This window comes from Podarcis raffonei, chromosome 14 (assembly GCF_027172205.1).
Source record: "Podarcis raffonei isolate rPodRaf1 chromosome 14, rPodRaf1.pri, whole genome shotgun sequence".
NCBI classification, from domain to species: Eukaryota; Metazoa; Chordata; class Lepidosauria; order Squamata; family Lacertidae; genus Podarcis; species Podarcis raffonei.
Genome location: NC_070615.1, coordinates 2,337,367 through 2,355,781, shown reverse-complemented (window position 1 = coordinate 2,355,781; position 18,415 = coordinate 2,337,367). Strand labels below are relative to the sequence as shown.

At 44.9% G+C, this 18,415-nt stretch overlaps 1 protein-coding gene across 7 annotated transcripts in view; it reads right to left on the bottom strand.

Annotated features, from left to right (window-relative positions):
* Positions 1 to 18,415, bottom strand: part of TJP1 (tight junction protein 1) — a 330,457-nt gene that overhangs the window by 276,013 nt on the left and 36,029 nt on the right. For 2 of the 7 annotated variants that reach the window (XM_053365522.1, XM_053365525.1), the window contains exon 1: positions 6,509 to 6,724. The exons of the other annotated variants lie outside the window; for them this stretch is intronic. In XM_053365522.1, coding sequence (XP_053221497.1) covers positions 6,509 to 6,675 — 167 coding nt within the window. In that variant the 5' untranslated portion in view covers positions 6,676 to 6,724. Of the gene's footprint in view, positions 1 to 6,508; positions 6,725 to 18,415 lie in introns of those variants that run through there. 7 annotated transcript variants of the gene reach the window in all.

Genomic DNA, 18,415 nt, shown 5'->3' with positions numbered 1-18,415 from the left:
CCCCTCCCTGACCTAATCCTTCCTTCCCTGCCTCAGAAGCCAGATAGCCACCTATATGGGATCTTGTAGAAATTCATTTCCTGCATTGACAAGTGGTTGAATTGAATGACCTTTGAAGTCCCCTTCCAACTCTGTTATTCTCCGACTCTACTTTTAACTGAGTGAGATGTAAGATGTGCAGACCTGGTTTATACTATATTTTATGCCACATCACAACACATTTCAAACATGTGGAATGTGTTTCCATATATGTAGTCCTTGTGCTGGTAACCTTGAGGCTGGGTTACTGCAGTGCACTCTCTGTGGGGCTGCCCCTGGGCCTAGTTTGAAGCTCCAGCTGGTGCAGAAGGAGGCATCCGGCCAACTAAGTGTGACTCCCTATCTGCTACTGAGCCAGGTTCAAGGTTCTTGTTTGTTACAAAGCCCTGAACCACTCAGATCCTGGGGACCTCAGGGGTCACCTGAACCCTTCTATCTCAGCTCAGTCACGGAGATCATCTGCAGGAGTCTTGTTAGTCATTCCCCAAGTTGGTGAGGCTCATTTGGCTACAACAAGAACCCAAGCCTTCAGTGTCATCAGCCCAGTCCTGTGGAACAGCCTGCCACTAGAGATGGAGCAAGGGCCTTTTAAACTTTTAAGCCCACTGCGGGTTTTTCAATTCTTTCAGGTTTATACAGGCAATTAGGAAAACCCATTTCCATAACAATTACCTCATTTCTGATTTTAACATTTTGATATGGTTATTTTGTATGATTTTACATATAATTTTTGTAAACCGCTCTGGTACCTTTTTATGAATAGTGGTGTAAAAGAAAGGAAGAAGTAGAGGTAGTTGGTGGCTGGCAAAGAGAAGTGGAAACAGAATGAAAAAGGGCATGAGAGGGGGAGGAAGGTGCCCTACTCAATTGTGGCTTCAGTCCCAAACACTTTGTGCTCAAGCCCTGCCCACCTGCAGCATATGGACCCCAGGAAATTAATCCGAGGGAATGTGGCCCTTGACAGAAAAAAGATTGCCACCTCTGCCAAAGACAGTTGTACATTCTCCCTTGACACATATTATGAACTGCCCCACACAAAATTTGAGAAAACACAAGCATATGTGGACCAACATGGACCAACTCATCCTTCATAGAAATAGCATATGAGAATCATGAATGCCAAGAATTAATAGTTGGTAGTCAGTCAACTTGTTAAATATCAGAATTGCATCCACAAACAGCACTCCAGGACAAATTAATTCCCATTTTCTCTCACACATAGCCTACACATTGGCAGAAGTTATTCTGTATCACTTTGTCTACACATATTAATTTTATCTATTTACAGGATTATTATTATTTTTTTAAAAAAAACCTTCCCTCTTCAGCAGAAAACACTCAAAGCAGCTTCCTATTCATGTATATTCCTATATACATAAAAATGCAAGGCTGTTGTCATGCACCCCCCGATGGGAGCCTCATCAGAATCCTGGTTGTGCATGAAGTCAGGGTGGGGAACAAACAAGAAGGCAGGTTGCACCACAGCAGCAGCCATGGCATAGGCACTAGGGGGGAAAGACACTGAGGACAAAAGTCATGAGAGAGGTCTGAATGGACTGGGAAAGGAGGGCTGTTGTCTTTTAAAAAGGTGTTTTAACCAGGAAGGAGAAATGGCAGAGATGGGAACAAAACAGAAACTAACACCAAAAGCTAACACAACAGAACGCCTCCCAATTCCTTTTTTGCTGTATTGAAACCTTGTTTTAAGCCACCTCTTTTTCTCAGTGTCTCCCACCTTGGCTTGCTCTCCTCAAACCTCTGCTATTGTTTAAAACCAGGGGTTCCCTCACTGGCACTCCTTTCTTGCTACCCTGAAACTTCTCCCTCATCCATTTCTCAGCTGCCTCATACGAGAGAGAAGAAAGATACAGAGCCCTCAAATATTCCATAGACTCACATGATGTCTTGCATTGGGGTAATATGTCTTGTCTTCAGCATGTAGTTTCAGATTCAATTAGGTAATTTAGAATGGGTATTTTATTAACAAGAGAACACCCACCCACAACATTCATCAACTGGACTGAACCATCTCTGACTGAACAAGCTAAGTGACAGGCTTGCTCTCAAAATAGCACAGGGAGACAAGCCCCCAAAACTTGGGACCGGTGACTGAAGACCCAACATCTCAGGACAGCGAGTTCCACACCCTGGGCATTGCTACAAAGAAGGTCTTGTCCCTTGTTTCCACCCGCAACACCTCATCTGGTAGAGGGACATCTAGCAGAGCCTCTCCAACTGGCTGCAGGGGACAGGCAAGTCAGTGGGTTGTATCCCATGTTATTCCTACTCAGAGTACAGCCATTAGAATAATAGAACTGTAGAGTTGGAAGGGACCCCAAGGGTCATCTAGTCCAACCCCCTGCAATGCAGGAATCTCAGCTAAAGCATCCCTGATAGGTGGTCATCTGACCTCCACTTAAAAACCACCAAGGAAGGAAAGATCTATTAATAGATCTGACTAATTTAGGTTCTGCAATTTTAATGGGGCTACTCTGAGTAGAACTTAGTTGGCTACAACCCTACATAAACCCTACAAACCCTACATGCATAGGGTACCAATGTACGGTGTTTTTAACCCACTGAGCCTCTAAACCAACTTCCCCCAATCTGGTGTCCTCCAGGTGTTTTGGGCTTCCTCTCCCATCATCCCTGACTATGGGCTCTGTTAGCTTGGCAGGGCCGATGGCAGTCCAACATTTGGGGAGCACCAGCTTGGGAAAGGCTGCTCTATAATTTGAAGCAATACATGGAATAAACCCTTAGGAACCCAGAGCCTGACACCAAGTCAGACCCACGTAGCTCAGGGTGGCCTCCACTGACAGGGAGCAACTCTGGGATTCCTTCCAGCCTTGCCTGGGCAGGCCTGACCATTGAGCTACAGTTCTTCCCTGTGGTGCTGCTAAATATTTAAACACCTAAGCTAATGTTATTGGAATTTGTACCAGGACGTATGGCAACTTCTATGGGGCTGGCAACTGTCAAAGTCAGCGTGGGGCCAGCCTCTACCCTTTCCTTTTGAATTTACACTGGTTGGCAGGTTGGCTGGAAGATCTCATCACAGTAGAATTTAGTCACTTAGTGGCCTCTCTGCTAGACTGGTGCCAAGCAGGAGATCTGGATGACTGTCCCTGAGAATCGATCTCAAGACCACCCCATTCATTTTCTTAATAACTCTAAATGGCTTCTGTACAGCCCACTGTTTTGACACTTGGAGCCCTAGAAATTGAATTAGCCCCTAGAAATTAAATTCTCCAACACTGTGTGATGATGAAACACGAGAAACAAACAAAAACAAGCCATATAGTAATGAAGCTGTGCTTTTAATGTTCCATAGGACAAGACCTTTTATTGTGGAAGAAATTAGAGTGGCAGATGTTCCATGAAGGAAGCAAACAGTCGCCACTACCTTTGCATTTTTTCATTCAGTGGATTCAGGTGGATTATCTCCCCCAGCAAAAGATAAGAGTATTTTAAACCGTTTTTATTAAACGGTCTATTTTGCTTGCAGTAACTGTATGTAACATATATCACAGACGTTATTGACCTGAGAGCAAACCAGAATACGTAAAACCTGATTTTCATTCTTTTTTTCAAAGCATGATACTTGAATTCATAAAAGCTGAAATATCTAATTAAAAATCAGATTGACTCATTTTCTTTCACATGCAGTGCATTGTATGTTTGTAAAAGGGTTGTGACCTGCACTTCCAATGTAACATAGCCAAATGTATACTTTTCTTATTACTAAGTAGGCAGAAAACATTTCTTAGGTCAGTTTTTATTCATTTATTATTTTGTAATTTTCTCAACAGCACCTTCATCCAAACTATGGACTCCAGGATGGTGTACATGAAAATCACACATCATTCTAATACTAACAAAATATTTTTTAAAATAATAATAATAGCAACATAATAAAATTTATTTAACCAGAGACTAGAATTTTTATGCTGATGAATTCTTACCCTTCGGCAAAAACACAGCTAATCTTTTTTTAAAGAACATCTGCTTACTTTTGGATTTTATGTTGTACTGTCATTCAGGTTAAGGATGCTCTTATAAAACATAGTCATGTAAAAGGATGTTAAAGCCACAAGGCAAACATAATGACAGAAAGAACTTAAGCATGTCCTGCAGCCTAACAACAAATTTGTCTATAAGGGTCCATTAGACTTCACACTCACAGAGCAACCTTGTTTTGATCCTTCATAACAATCATTGAGAAACTTATGTACAATACACTCATGCCTGATAGCTGGGAGCTGTAAATGATTTTTCCCCAACTTCTACAGCAAGGTTGTACAATGATCTGAGAGTACTTAGAAGAGAGCACACAAAACAGTATAAAAATAGAACCTATTTAATGCTCAGTTTTGTTCCTGACAAATAATGTTTTATCATTAGCATCTGTATACACCTCAATGACTCACATGCACTATCAGCAAAATGAAGAGAGATGATTCTGCTGAGAGTGAGCTAAATTATCATTTTATGTGTCCCAGACAAATGAGAACATGGCCATAGGAACCCCTGCAAACAACTGGTTTTTAAATAAAAGTTTCAACTCTTCTTTACTGTAACATAATAGGCTTGGCAATGATTTTTTAAGTTAAGTTATGGTAAGTTAAGTTGATATGCTATATGAAGTTCTTTAGAAAAGGCATACAAGGTGTTTGCATATTCCTTAAATATTATGATATTTATATTGTGATCCTGAAACCAGCTAAATTGGTTCTAAGCAGGTAAAAAAAAGTTTGTAAAAAATATCTGCCAGAGGGAATAAAGGGCAAGCCTTGGGACAGAATGAGCAACGTGCATTTCACATATAGTCAAGGCAGTATTCCTTACTCACTACGAGGCTTCAGATGAGCAGAGTAGTAACCACTGTTTTCTCTTTCTCATGTCATATATTCTGCTAATCTATCTGAATGGAGAGAGAATCAATCATATCAAGTGCAGGAAACAGGAGCAGACTATTAGCTGGTGGTTCTAAGATGCTCCAGCTACCTTCTGTGCCATCAGCACTTTTCCCCTCTGACATTTTACACTCTCTCGCTGCGACCGAGGGTCAGGAGGAGAGCAAGTTACTGCTCAGATGTGGCTTTTTAAGCTTGTGTACATGACTGGACCTTCAAATATGTTAATACAATTTAAGCAATATGATGTCTCTTGTTGGCCAGAGACAGGCAGGGCAAGAGAGAGAAAGATGCATCCATTATGTATCTACATTTCATTTTGCACATCAAAAAGAAAATCACATATACAAAAGATGAAGAATTGCATATGAGAAGTAAATGGATTTTGGTTCTGCCATTCCCCTCCCCCATGGAAACTTGTAGTGCTATATTGTTAAACCAAATAGTTGAGGCAATTCTGCTATGCTCTGTCCCCCCCCCCCATGTCAGCCTATTCAGTTTGATTTTAGATTTTATTCTCCTTCAGGTTTTTCCTTCTAAAAACTACCCATGTCCTATTGCTTGAAATCAAACTGATCCTTCACAAGTCACCAGTTATTGCAATGCATCTTTGCACCCTACTCACCCACAGTACATAATCACAATATGACAGTCTACCCCCTCAACATGCCGTGTGTGCGTGTGCACAGAGAGGAGCTGAGCAAAAGCCATTGAAGGAAACAGAGAAAAGCACACATGCACTATATAATTCTGAATCAAGCAGCTAAGGTCAAATTCTCACAATGCATTACACACACACTCTCACACATCCCACCCGCTCCAGTAACTATCATAAGCACCAATTATTTGGCAAGGATAAAACACACTTTATTCATCTAGGGTTTTTTAAAAAATCAAAATGCTGTTACCAAGCAGATCAAAGACTATGTTCCATGTTCTGAAATCCATAAAGGCCCTCCCTTATCACTCCCCCTCTATCTCTCTGGAAGAGCATCCATGATCTCAGATCAAATTTAACCAACATCCTCAGTTAAAAAAGAAATAGATTGGGAGCTTGATAGTGCAAAGCATGACACTTTTGAACTCTAAAACAGCTTCCAATTGGTTATGGCAATGAAGCCTCTGTTCCTCCAGCCCCCCACCCCCACCCCGCACACACACACGGAGGGGCGAGGAAACTGGCCGGCTTTTGCGAAAAGAAAAGAAAAAAGAAAACTACTAAGCACAGCATCAAGGTCTGACTCTGCGGGGAAGGGGGCTGTTTTGCCGCAAATAATTCATGGAAACCCCCCCTGGCGCGCTGGTGTCTTTCCAGCATCCAGATGACAGAGAGGGAGGATTTCACTGCAAAGAAACCGGGCGATTCTGCCGATTTGCCACGGTTCGCCTTTTAATTAATGCAGCACTCCTGGCCCCGCGGAGCCGAGCTGCGTGGCCGTGGAAGAGCTTCCTTCGCCCGGGTCGCGCGCGTGGGCCCCGAAGCCCAGCGGGGCAGGCGCCCCATCCCGGCCGGCGCAGCGCCCAGAACCCGCAGCGCGGCGCCCGCTACTCACCAGAGCTTCCTCTTTAAGGGCATGAGGCTGCCCCGGTTGGAGGCGGTCACCCCGATGGCCATCTGCAAGACAGTCAGGTATTTCTGATACTTCATTTTGCCGTCGCCCCCCCGGTCCCTGCTGCGTCCCCGCCGCCGCCACCGACAGAGTCTCTCCAGCCGCTGCATGCAATCATCAAATTTTTATTTCCAGGCATCTGCCGTCCCTGCGTCGCGCTTCTTCCCTCCTCCGCCTCCTCCTCCTGCTCCTGCCGCGCTCCCTCGCTCCCTCGCGCTCCCGCTCGCTCGCGCCGGGCAGCCCCCCCCCCGCCCCCGCCTCCTCCTGCAGCTCCCTCTCCTCCCGCTCGCGCTCGCCTCTTCCTTTCTCCTCCTCCTTCTGCCGCCTCGCTCGCTCTTTCTTTCTTTCTCTCTCTCGCTCTCCCTCGGCTGACAGGAGCTCCTCTTTCTCCTCCTCCTCCTCCTCCTCGCCCCTTCACTCTTGCCCACCTTTGCGATCCCTGCTCCTGTTCCGCCCCCCCCTCCGGGTTCATTCACACGTGCGTACAAATCGCGTCATGATTAGCCCGATTGCACGTGGGAATGGGCCAACCCAGCTACAACACACACACACAAACTCAAAGAAAGGAAGAAAATACTGGTGTGGTCTCCAGTGCAACGCTTTGGGATCATTTAAGGGGCAGAAGTGCCGATTCACACACATAGGCACTAAATGCCTTCATAAGGTGGTTTAGTAATGGTTTTGCATGTGAACAGGCCGTTGGAGTGCATCTCTCTCTCTCTCTCTCTCTCTCTCTCTCTCTCTCTCTCACACACACACACACACACACACACACACACACACACGTGTGCAAGTACAAAGAGGGAGATGGCATTAATATCTCCTCCAGTGTGATGCTTTGGAGCTTTTTGGGTGCCAGCAGTGGAAAGGCTGATTCACACATGCAATGCTCCATAATTGCACCATATACAGTTCAACCCTGAACACCATTTCGAAGAAGTAGGTCGGAGTTCAAAGAGGCTTGCTTGTTCGTGAATAAGTTTAAAGTTGCAAAATGAGGGATTATTTGCATTTGTGAACAGGCCACTCACATGGTCATCAATCCATTGTTGTGATTATTTGCACATGTGAATGGGCCGTCTCAGATTCACCACCATCAACACTAAACTTTTATATCACTGAATGTCAACACAATGCGTTGAGGCATTTCAGCAATAACATATTGAAGGGGCTCCTTACAGATCTGCAGTGCAATCCTAGGCACGGTTATTCAGAAGTACAGTGGTACCTCGAGTTAAGATCTTAATTCATTCTGGAGGTCTGCTCTTAATCTGAAACTGTTCTTAGCCTGAAGCACCACTTTAGCTAATGGGGCCTCCTGCTGCCGCCGCACGATTTCTGTTCTCATCCTGAAGCAAAGTTCTTAACCCGAGGTACTATTTCTGGGTTAGCGGAGTCTGTAACCTGAAGCGCCTGTAACCTGACGTGTCTGTAACCCAAGGCACCACTACTGTGTGGATGTGTTTAAAGTATGGTTGTAGATGAATGAATCAGTGGCCCCTAACCCTGAGGGCCATTCTCCACCTCCATTACTGAATACCAGTCACTGGGAACTGCAGGAGGGGCAAGCGCTCTTGTCCTCAGGTCCTGCTTGCAGGTTTCCTATGGGCATCTAGGTGGACCCTGCAAGTACAGAACACTCCACTGGTCTTGTCCAGCAGGCTCTTCTTACATTCTTACATTTGTGTGTTGATGTGGGAAAAGCCCCTTAGAATCATGGAATCATAGAATGGTAGAATTGGAAAGGACTCCAAGGGTCATCTAGTCCAACCCCCAGCAATGCAGGAATCTCAGCTAAAGCATCCATGACAAATTACCATCCAATCTCTGTTTAAAAACTTCCAAGGAAGGAGAGTCCACCCCCTCCTGCAAGAGACTGTTCCACTGCAGAACAGCTCTAATCGTCAAAAAGTTTTTCTGAATGTTTAGTGAGAATCTCCTTTCTTGTAACTTGAAGCCATTGGTTCGAGTTCTCCCTTCCAGAGCAGGAGAAAACAAGCTTGTTCCCTCTTCCCTGTGACAGCCCTTGAGATATTTGCAGGTGGCTATCATATCTCCTCACAGTCTCTTCTTTTCCAGGCTAAACACACCCAGCTCCTTCAAGCTGTCCTCATAAGGCTTTGTTTGCAGACCCTTGATCATCTTGGTCTCCCTCCTCGAATTCTGTGCCCAGAATTGGACACAGTATTCCAGGTGTGGTCTGACTAAGGCAGAAGAGAGTGGGACTGTGACTTCCCTTGATCTGGACACTAGACTTCTCTTGATGCAGCCTAGAATAGCATTAGCCCCCCCCCCCGCTGCATCACACTGCATCAACTTGTGGTCCACCAAGACCCCTTAGATGCTTTTCACATGTACTGCTAGTAAGCCAGGTGTCCTTCATACTATATTTTTACAGCTGGTTCTTCCTGCCTAAGTGCAGAACCTTACATTTGTCCCTATTGAAATTCATTTTGTTAGCTTGCGCCCAGTTCTCCAATCAGTTAAGGACATTTTGAATTCTGTTTCTGTTTCTGCGGCATTAGCTATCCCTTCCAGTTTGGTGTCATCTGCAAATTTGATGAGCATCCTCTCAATTCCTTCATCCAAGTTGTTTATAAAGACGTTGAACAACAACGGGTCCAGGACACAACCCTGTGGCACCCCACTTGCCACTTTTTTCCAGGATGATAAGGAACCATTTTTGGGTTTGGTCAGTCAACCAGCTACAAATCCACCTAAATCTACCTTGTTCATCCCACATTTTTCAGCTTCCTTGTGAGAATATCATGGGGGACTTTGTCAAAAGCCTTGCTGATCCATGAAGTTTGTAATTCTGTCAAAAAATAAATCAGATTGGTTTGGCATGACTTGTTTTAGAGAAACCCAGGCTGGGTCTTAGTAATCACAGCATCCTTTTCTAAGTGCTCACAGAACGACTGTTGAATTATCTGTTCTAGGACCTTTGCTGGTATCGATGTCAAGCTCACCGGTCTGTAGTTACCTGGGTCTTCTTTCCCCCCCTTTTTGAAGATGGAGACAACATTTCCCTGCCTCCAGTCTGTAGGGACCTCACCTGTTTCTTCCCAGGTAATTAAGGCTGTGGTCTTAGTGGTTCTTTGTACACGTGAATGAGCAGATACAGGTAAACCACTACACAGAGAGAGAGGGAGAGAGCGCACACACTTTTGTATCGGCTCCCATCACCTCCAACACAACTGGGGACTTGTTCAGACATTTTAGCTGCAGATCACTAATACATGCTCATTGTTCAATTAGAGCATCACCAATGGATGACAAGCATGCTTGAATGGGCCACTGTTGCAGATGCAGACCCTGGTGGAATTTTCCTATCGTGTCCAATGCTATTTAACAGAATCTAGTTACACAGCTGCCAGTCAAAGAGTGTGCAATAAGCAGGTGAAAGTCATATACAGTGGTACCTCGGGTTAAGTACTTAATTCGTTCCGGAGGTCCGTTCTTAACCTGAAACTGTTCTTAACCTGAAGCACCACTTAAGCTAATGGGGCCTCCTGCTGCTGCCGCGCCGCCACTGCACGATTTCTGTTCTCATCCTGAAGCAAAGTTCTTAACCCAAGGTACTATTTCTGGGTTAGCGGAGTCTGTAACCTGAAGCGTCTGTAACCTGACGTGTCTGTAACCCAAGGTACCACTGTATGTGGGAACCATCTCAGAGCCTGGAGCAAGTTATGTGAGACTATCATGAGACCTCAAGGACAATATCCTAATATTTATAAATAAAACAAATCTTTTTAAAAATGTTACTAGCCCACAACACCAATAATAATAACTCCAACAGAAATGTGCCTGAAACAACCAACATTTGTATTACATATGTATGTTTATTTTTTGATTGCATTCAGTTTTGTTGTTTTTCTTTTTTTCTTTGTTTCTTTTTTCTTTCTATCTTTTGTTATTGTGTGTTAGTGAACTGTATGATCTTGTTTAAATAAACAAAAATATTCTGTAAAAAGTAGGAGAAGGGATTCTAAGGGGTTCTGTGCTCAAATTACAGGGAAACTAAGGAGGCAGCAGCATGATTTTGTTAAGAGTCCAGAGGTGAGGTTTATGGGTTTTACTAAAGGTTCCTATATCTATATACATATCTATACACATCCAAACACACATGTACTCATACACATCAACTCATGAAGGCTTCTTCAAACACCCCAACCCCTAATTCAAGAATGGTTCCTGTTCAGAGAAACTCCCTTTTAAAAAAATATTCTTGTCCTCTTTTTTCCCTCCATAACTCAAACTGGTCTCCTGCATTGCTTTTGCATTTGTAGCATCTCCCTCTGCCCTCCAAAACCAATTGCTGACATAGGCTGTGTACACACCATATATTTAAAGCACATTTAAGACACACAACTCCCAAAGAATCATGGGGACTGTAATTTAGCCCCTCAGAGCTACAATTCCTAACACCCTCCATAAACTACAGTTCCCAATATTCCGTGGGGGTGCTCTAAATCTATGGTGTGTACACAGGACCCCCCACAAACATACAGAGTAGAATCCTATGCATGTTTAGTCAGATTAAAATCACAGATCACCTTCTTGCTTCTGAAAATGTTTTCTTAATTGTCTGCATAAGCCTAGGGTTGCCATCCATCCCTAAAAAAACATGATTGTCCTTTTTTGGAGAAAAGTTTGGACTTCAAACAGGATGCCTTTTTTCATGTATTCGAGTTCCTCCTGCTGCTGCTGCTTTTCAAAACTGTGTGGGCAGAGGGTGGGTCTGGTGGAGGAGGACAGCAAGAGCCTGAGCGGGTGTGCGGGTGTGTGGGTGTGTGACTCAGGTTCAATCTTCATTCGGCCATGAAAGTCTTAATGAATAACCTTAGGCCAGTCGCTATAGCTCTCAGCCTAACCATTTTCATAGGGTTGTTGTATGGATAAAGTGTGGGAGAGGACCACATACTTTAAGGTCCTTAGAGAAAAGGGGGTATAAAAATGCAATAATACAGTCTAACATACCCCCCCCACACACATCTGTACATGGATAGCAGGAGCTCTAGGCATAAATTTAGGGCTAGCCCAAGATACTTTGCTGCCCAAGGCGGAATATCAAAGAGTGTCCCGCTCCCCAAGTCAAAGTATATAACACCCAAGACTGGCCAAGTGATTTTTGTCACCTGAAACTGAGGCCACATTCACAACATACACTTAAAGCACTATGATATCACTTTAAACAGCCTTGGCTTCCCACAAATAGGTCTGGGAATAATAGTGTGTTAAGGGAGCTGAGAGTTCCTAGGAGACCCCCCCCCCATTCCACTCCCAGAGCCACAGTAACCAGAGTTCCCTGGGAAGAGGGATTGATCATTCTGTACAGCATGAGACTCTTGGTCTCAGGGCTGTGGGTTCCAGCCCCATGGTGGGCGAAAGATTCCTGCATTGCAGGGGGCTGGACTAGATTTCCCCAGGGTCCCTTCCAACTCTATCATTCTATGATCTATGATTCTGCAACCTGTAGCTCTGGGAGGGGAAGGGGAATCTCCAGACCCCTCTCAGCACCCTTAACAAACTATAGCTCCCCGGATTCTTCGGAGGAAGCCATGACTGTATAAAGTGGCACCACAGGGCGTTTCATGTATCGTGTGAATGTGGCCAGAAAATCTCACCCTGGAGTAGAACATAGTAAAAATAACCCGCTGCTTGCTGCTTTTTCATTAAGCCCCAAATTGGCTGCCTTATGCAGCTGCCTGACTCTGCCTCAGGCCAGCCGTGTTTTCATGCAGGCATTTAACTCTTACCTTCAACTCACTGCCCATCCACACAACCCACACACACTGTTCAGAAACAAAGCTCTCCTCTCACTGCCCCCCCCCCGGTGGTCACATAAAGGCTACCCAAGGGCTGCTTGTTTTCTACACACACCTTTCCCCACAGATCTCAGCATGACCTTGGTCTGAACCTTACACACGCAGGTCCTTTCAGGAGAGTCCCTTCCAGCAGCTTTCTCCTATGTGCCCAGGATTTCTCTCTCCTCTGCTCTCTAAAGCACACAGGCACACAGAGACACACACAGCTCTGTCATTGCTTCCCTAGGAGCTGGTCCTCCATGCGTCCTCTTCTTGCCCTGCGCCTGCCTGGAGCTCCTCCAGCTCTGCTCCCCACCCCCACCCCAGCCCCCCTCCCTCTAACTTTCCAAGTCCCCACTACCCTTACAGCTGCTGCCCCCCCCATTACCTGGGACCTGTTCTCCTTTGCCCCCACTCAGCAGGGGGCTGCTGGGCTCTTCCCTTGGCCCCGTCCCATGAGGCTGGGGCTCTCGTGCTGCTGCTGCTGCTAGCGAAGAGCCATGCTGCAGCTCTGCCCCACAGCCGTGCCAGGAACCAGAGGGAGCAGCTGCCTTTGCCACTGCCATCCTTTGAGGCCTGGCGCTGCCCTCTCCCCTCTGGGTCTCTGTCCTCAGCACTCCAAATCTCATTAGCGCTGAGAATAGCCCCATATTATTGTAATCCTTCCACTGCCACTACGATCACCTGTGCTTTGCAGCTACAACCTGAATGTGGAACCAAACAAGACTTCGGCGTATGTAGCTCTCCCAGCTACGTGAACGGGTCTCTGCCATGGGTGGCTACTTTTAAAATTCATTTGCTGTTGTCGTCATTATACATTGCCTTGAGACATATGTGTGGGAGGCATTTCATAAATAACACATCATAATCATCCGTCTGTCAATCTATTCCTTTTATTATGGTTAGTGACCAGTACTCAAAGCAAGGAGCTGTGTGGAAGTGTATAAAATGTTACTGAACAAAGCAAAACAGAGAACCATAGTGATACAGTTAATGAATATTGGACTGTAGAACGCCAGCCACAGCAAGCAAAATTGTAAGTTTGCTACCATTAGTTCCCAGCGAGTTTTACATGTGGAACCTCAGTATTTAGCCACCCTTGAAGAGGTGGGTGCATTCTGATCTGAGTGAAAAGGCTTCTTCTTTTCTGAAGATTCACTGCTTCAGAAAAAAAAGGTTAAAACTAGCCCATGAAAGCTTCCCTTTTAAGCTGCAAAAGGATGCACTCTGCTGAACTCACAAATGTGAAGAAGGAAGACTAATATCTAATAAATATCTCCACTCCTAGCATCTATACACATCCCTAGTGAGTGTGTCAGCCACCTCCTGGGATTGTTCTGGCTGTGGATTTCCTGCATTGAGCAGGGCGTTAGGCTATATGGTCTCCCAAAACTCCACCAACTACAGTATATGATTCAATGTGTTCAGTTATTTTCTGTCCACACCAAGCTCTTGGTGTGTGGCTGCTGTCGCATGATGACAGCTCCTAGGAGCTACAGGGGAGAGCTGAGTGCAGGGAAGGAACCAAAGGTAGCAAACTACCCCAGAAGGAGCAGGACGTGTCCCCCACCAGACGTGTCCCCCACGCTTCCCCTAACACTCCATACATCCCAGGAAAGGCTTCAATGGGCTGGCTAAACCAGGGGAGGGGAGCTGATGGGTCTCAAACCCTCAGTGAGTTAGGGGCTTCCCCTGCATGTGAAGACAGGCTCCAGCAGTTTGAGTCGACAAGACCAATGGTGGGCCCAATGGTCAGGAAGGCAGTTTCTGCACGTGCTGTAGAGGGAAGTGAGGGACAGATGGGGCTTGTCAACCTGGGAAGGGAGCTCTTTGAGGAGGAGAAAAACTCTGACCCTGAACTTCTGCTGCCTTGCAGGATATCTTCGGGAGAAGAAAAAGCTAAGGAGTAAACCCTACACAAATCCGGAGTGGGGTCCCTAAGATGTTTGGATGGTGCCTTGTACACCTCCTTCCAGCAACTTCTGCAGCCAAGCTGGTGCCCAACGTCTTGCTCTGCTTTCCTTTGGACCACATCAGTGAGGCCAAGAGGAGGCCAAGAGGTCCTGTCATTTGGGCAGCCCAGGACCTCCATATATGCTGCCCTGGCTTGCGCCCCAGGGAGATCACTTTGGTGCTACAAAGCAGTGATTCAGCTTCACCCCTGGAGGCACACTCCATTGTCTCTTCAGACTGACGGATACCAACAACAATATTGTTTGTATCAGCAATATTGCATACTGAATTCTAATGGAAAGGTGATTCACACCCCATGATGGCATATACTAATTGAGGGGGAGAGTGCCATTGCTTATACAAATGAAAGGACACAACACAACACAACACAACACAACACAACACAACACACATACAGAGAGAGGGGGGGTATTGGCATGGTTTGCAGGAGTGCAAGAAGAAAACAAAAAGGTTTGGAGTGGGAATCCCTCAAAAACTACCCCATGAGAACTGGGTGTGCTCAGCGGTCATGGAACGGCAAGAGATGGAAAACTGAAGGGAGGGAGAATGGAAGGAATCTTCCACACAGCAACATTTTGTTGTAGATTTTACTAGTTTTCTATAATACCTAGAGTGTGGTTTTTGATGCCATTTGAACACAGAGAAAAAAGAACCACTTCCAAATCCTATTTGCAGGTCACTGATAGGCCAGATTCTGGTTTTGCATGCTTGATTCATCTTGAAAAACCTTGTAAATTGTAAGGAAAAGCACTTCCATTAAAAACAGTAGACTGTTAAGAGTCCCACAGTTAATCAGATTAAAGTTACAATGAACATTAATGTAATAGGATTTGTTATAATCAGGAGCAAGAGAGGAATTGCCTTAATATTAGCAAAAGATGGCTGAGGGTATGATCTCTTGGAAACTCCTAGGGAGGAACAAGAGATGAACAAGAGCCATGCTGTTCTTACTACATGAAGCACAAACTATTTTTAAAAAAAACATTTGGCGCATTTATTTATTTATTATTTTTGGATCAGTAGACACATTTGCAATTTTGAGAAAGCGTCATGGGAGCCTTTAGCAAGACTGCTCCCACAGGCCATAGCACAAAACCAAAAAATGGTTGCCACACCTAATAGAAGAAAAAGAGGCAATGCCACAGAATGGACTGGTTTTGCCCCCCTCCCCTGCCCCACCATCAATGTGGGGAGAAGCATCAACATCAGCCCCCACCTACTCACAGAAGGAAGTTCTTCCCTGTTCAGAACAGATAGGAGGGTGACTGTCCAATCCTGGCATCCAATTAAATGCAGAGATTTTTAAGGTGGCATGGATAAAGGAGCAGCGTGTTTGAGTATATAGTTCTGCAGAGTGGAGAAAAGTCTGGAGGTTAAAATCTCTCCTGCAGCCCCAGCTAGGCAGAGCCCCCCCCCCCCGAAATCAATGTGCTTGCATAGGAGCAAGCTGTTACTGAACCGTTGTGATGAGCCAGTTATTTTCATCGTAAAAATTTTTTTTTGTATTTGTATTTCTTTCCTTTCCTTAAAATATTTATATCCTGCTTTTCCATCATTGACAGTTAATATGCCAGACAATTATGTATATTACAATCAGCACAATTTTCAAACACCTTAAAATAAATAATGCCTGATCCTGCACTGCTCCTTGGAGTCTTCCTATTTTGAACCCACTCCTCCGTCTCTCCCTTCCCCACAGTACTCTGCATCTAGGTCCTTTGGCAAGACTCCCTCTGCAGCAGCCCCTTTCCTTAATAAATCCACCTCTTCCCTACAGCAAGTCTGGAAGGCTCTCCTTAGTGGTCCCCCTGCGTGGGTGGGGATGCGCTCCCTTGGCAGACATGCAGCTGTGGCAACCCATGACGCCAGCCTGTTTCTTTTCCCACTCCCAGATCCTAGAACCTCACTGTCTAGAGCTAGATCCTAGCTGAGACCTGGCAGACTGGCTTGGAACCTTCTCCAGACCCTCCAAGTGCCCCTATTTTTCAGGGACAGTCCCAGATTAACAGAAGCCATCCTGTTTTCTGATTTGATCCCAGAATGTCCCACTTTTCCTTAGGACAACCCTATTTTCATCAGGGAAATGTTGGAGGCTATGGAGTTATGCGACCCCTGAGGGCAGCCCTCTATAGGGAAGTTTTTAAATGTTTAATATTTTATTATGTTCTTATATATTGTATGTTGGAAGCCACCCAGAGGGGCTGGGGCAACCTAGTCAGTTGGGCAGGGTATATTATTATTATTATTATTATTATTATTATTATTATTATTATTTAGGACATTTCAATTTTCAATGGAGAAATGTTGGAGGGTATGCCTTCTCTCAGCAACATTTTACACAGACTGAGAAAACTCAGCAGACCACGTACCTGACAATGGCACAGGATTGGCTTACAGTGGACAGGTGGATTCTGGCCTGATGTGTCCATATTCCCTGGGGGTGCAAAGAACTGGTGCCTGACATTGTAGACTGCATGACACACAGCACAATCACATGATCTGAGTATGAATAAATGAGAAATATTATCCCATTGGTGGTTGTTTTGATTGGTTTTATTGATGACCTACCCATCTGTTTTGTTTTTTTGCATTTTACTTGGTATGTTATTGTTGGACACCTTGAGCAATATTTGGTGGAATGGCTGGGTACAAATTTAATGAATTGGTCAATCAATTAAAAATGCAAATCAAAAATTACAAGAGATATGTGAAGTATTTGCTGGTGCTCAATGAACCTTGCAAGGTTCTCAAAATGTTTTTTTCTCCTTGAACAGAATTTAACTTCACTTTTTAACTTTTCTATTCTTTTTTCTCTTCTAATCCACACTACATACACTTAACACCTTTATACTCTTTCTGTCTCTCTGAATCTCATTAGCAAACTTTATTCTAGTAATCAGATTTTTAAAACTTTTGATCCCTGTTGGCATTTATTGGGGGCAGGGAGAAAATCCAAACATTTATTTTCTACATTTTAATTTGGATGCTATGTATATGTGTGTGAGAGTTGTGTGGGGTTTTATTAAGGAGACCTTGAAGTTTCCCATTAGCTCTTCACATTCTTGCCATTAAAGACAACATTTCTGTCTCCAGCCATTCAGAACTTGGCTGCAATCCAGTGTATGGTTATGCATGTTTATTTCCTAGTGAAATCAATGGAACTTATGTGCATTCAGTTGTGTAGCAGATTGTAGCCTTTTGGATGCAACCACAGTGAGCCCGCTGAGGAGCAGAGGGCAGAGACAGCACAGGGAATCATGCTTTGCTTATTTACAAGGCCAAAGCAGGTCAATTCTCCAGCATTTCCCATTTAAAAGGTAGCAAGGCAAAGAGACCTGTTCTGTCGTACACCTCAGAGAATTACTGTCAGCCAAAGCAGCCTATACTGGGCTAAAGCAGGGAAGGAGAACCGCACACACACACCAAGCCAAATGCCATGTGGGGGGAGTAGTGGGGGGTCTGCATACTGGCAGTGGTCAGAGCTAAAACATCCCATTCACAGACATGCTCACACACATCAGAAATACCACAACACAGTGGCATAGCACAGGTTGCAGGCGCCCAAGGCAGGGCAAGTGCTTGTGCCCTCCCAGTAGACTAGGCAGCTGGTATGGAGGCGCGCAATGGGGGAGCGCACATGAAGGGTGAACAGAGCCTGCCTTCCACAGGCTCCTCCCCCACTGCCTCCATCCACCTGCCAAGACAGTAGAAGCGAAACCCCTTTATTGATCTATTGCCTGGAAGTGAGTTTTACAAAGAAGCAGAGCATTAGAATCTGGGTGCAGCTGGTTTTTGAAAATATTATTCAATTTTCTTTAAAAGCAGAGGGGGACAGATAAAGAAGAGATCCTTTTCCCAGAGGAGTCTGTGAATTATGAATGTGGATATAGTTTATAGGGGAACAGCAAAGAGAACTTAGAACTGAGCATGGATTTTTATGGCGGGGAGCAAATGCAGAGATGTCAAAATGGAGGATGAAAACAAAAATGTAGCCATAGCCAGCTGCTGCCAACTTGATTGCAGGTTTATCAGACTGGCAGCCAGGAAAGGAAGCAAGCAAACTGATTTA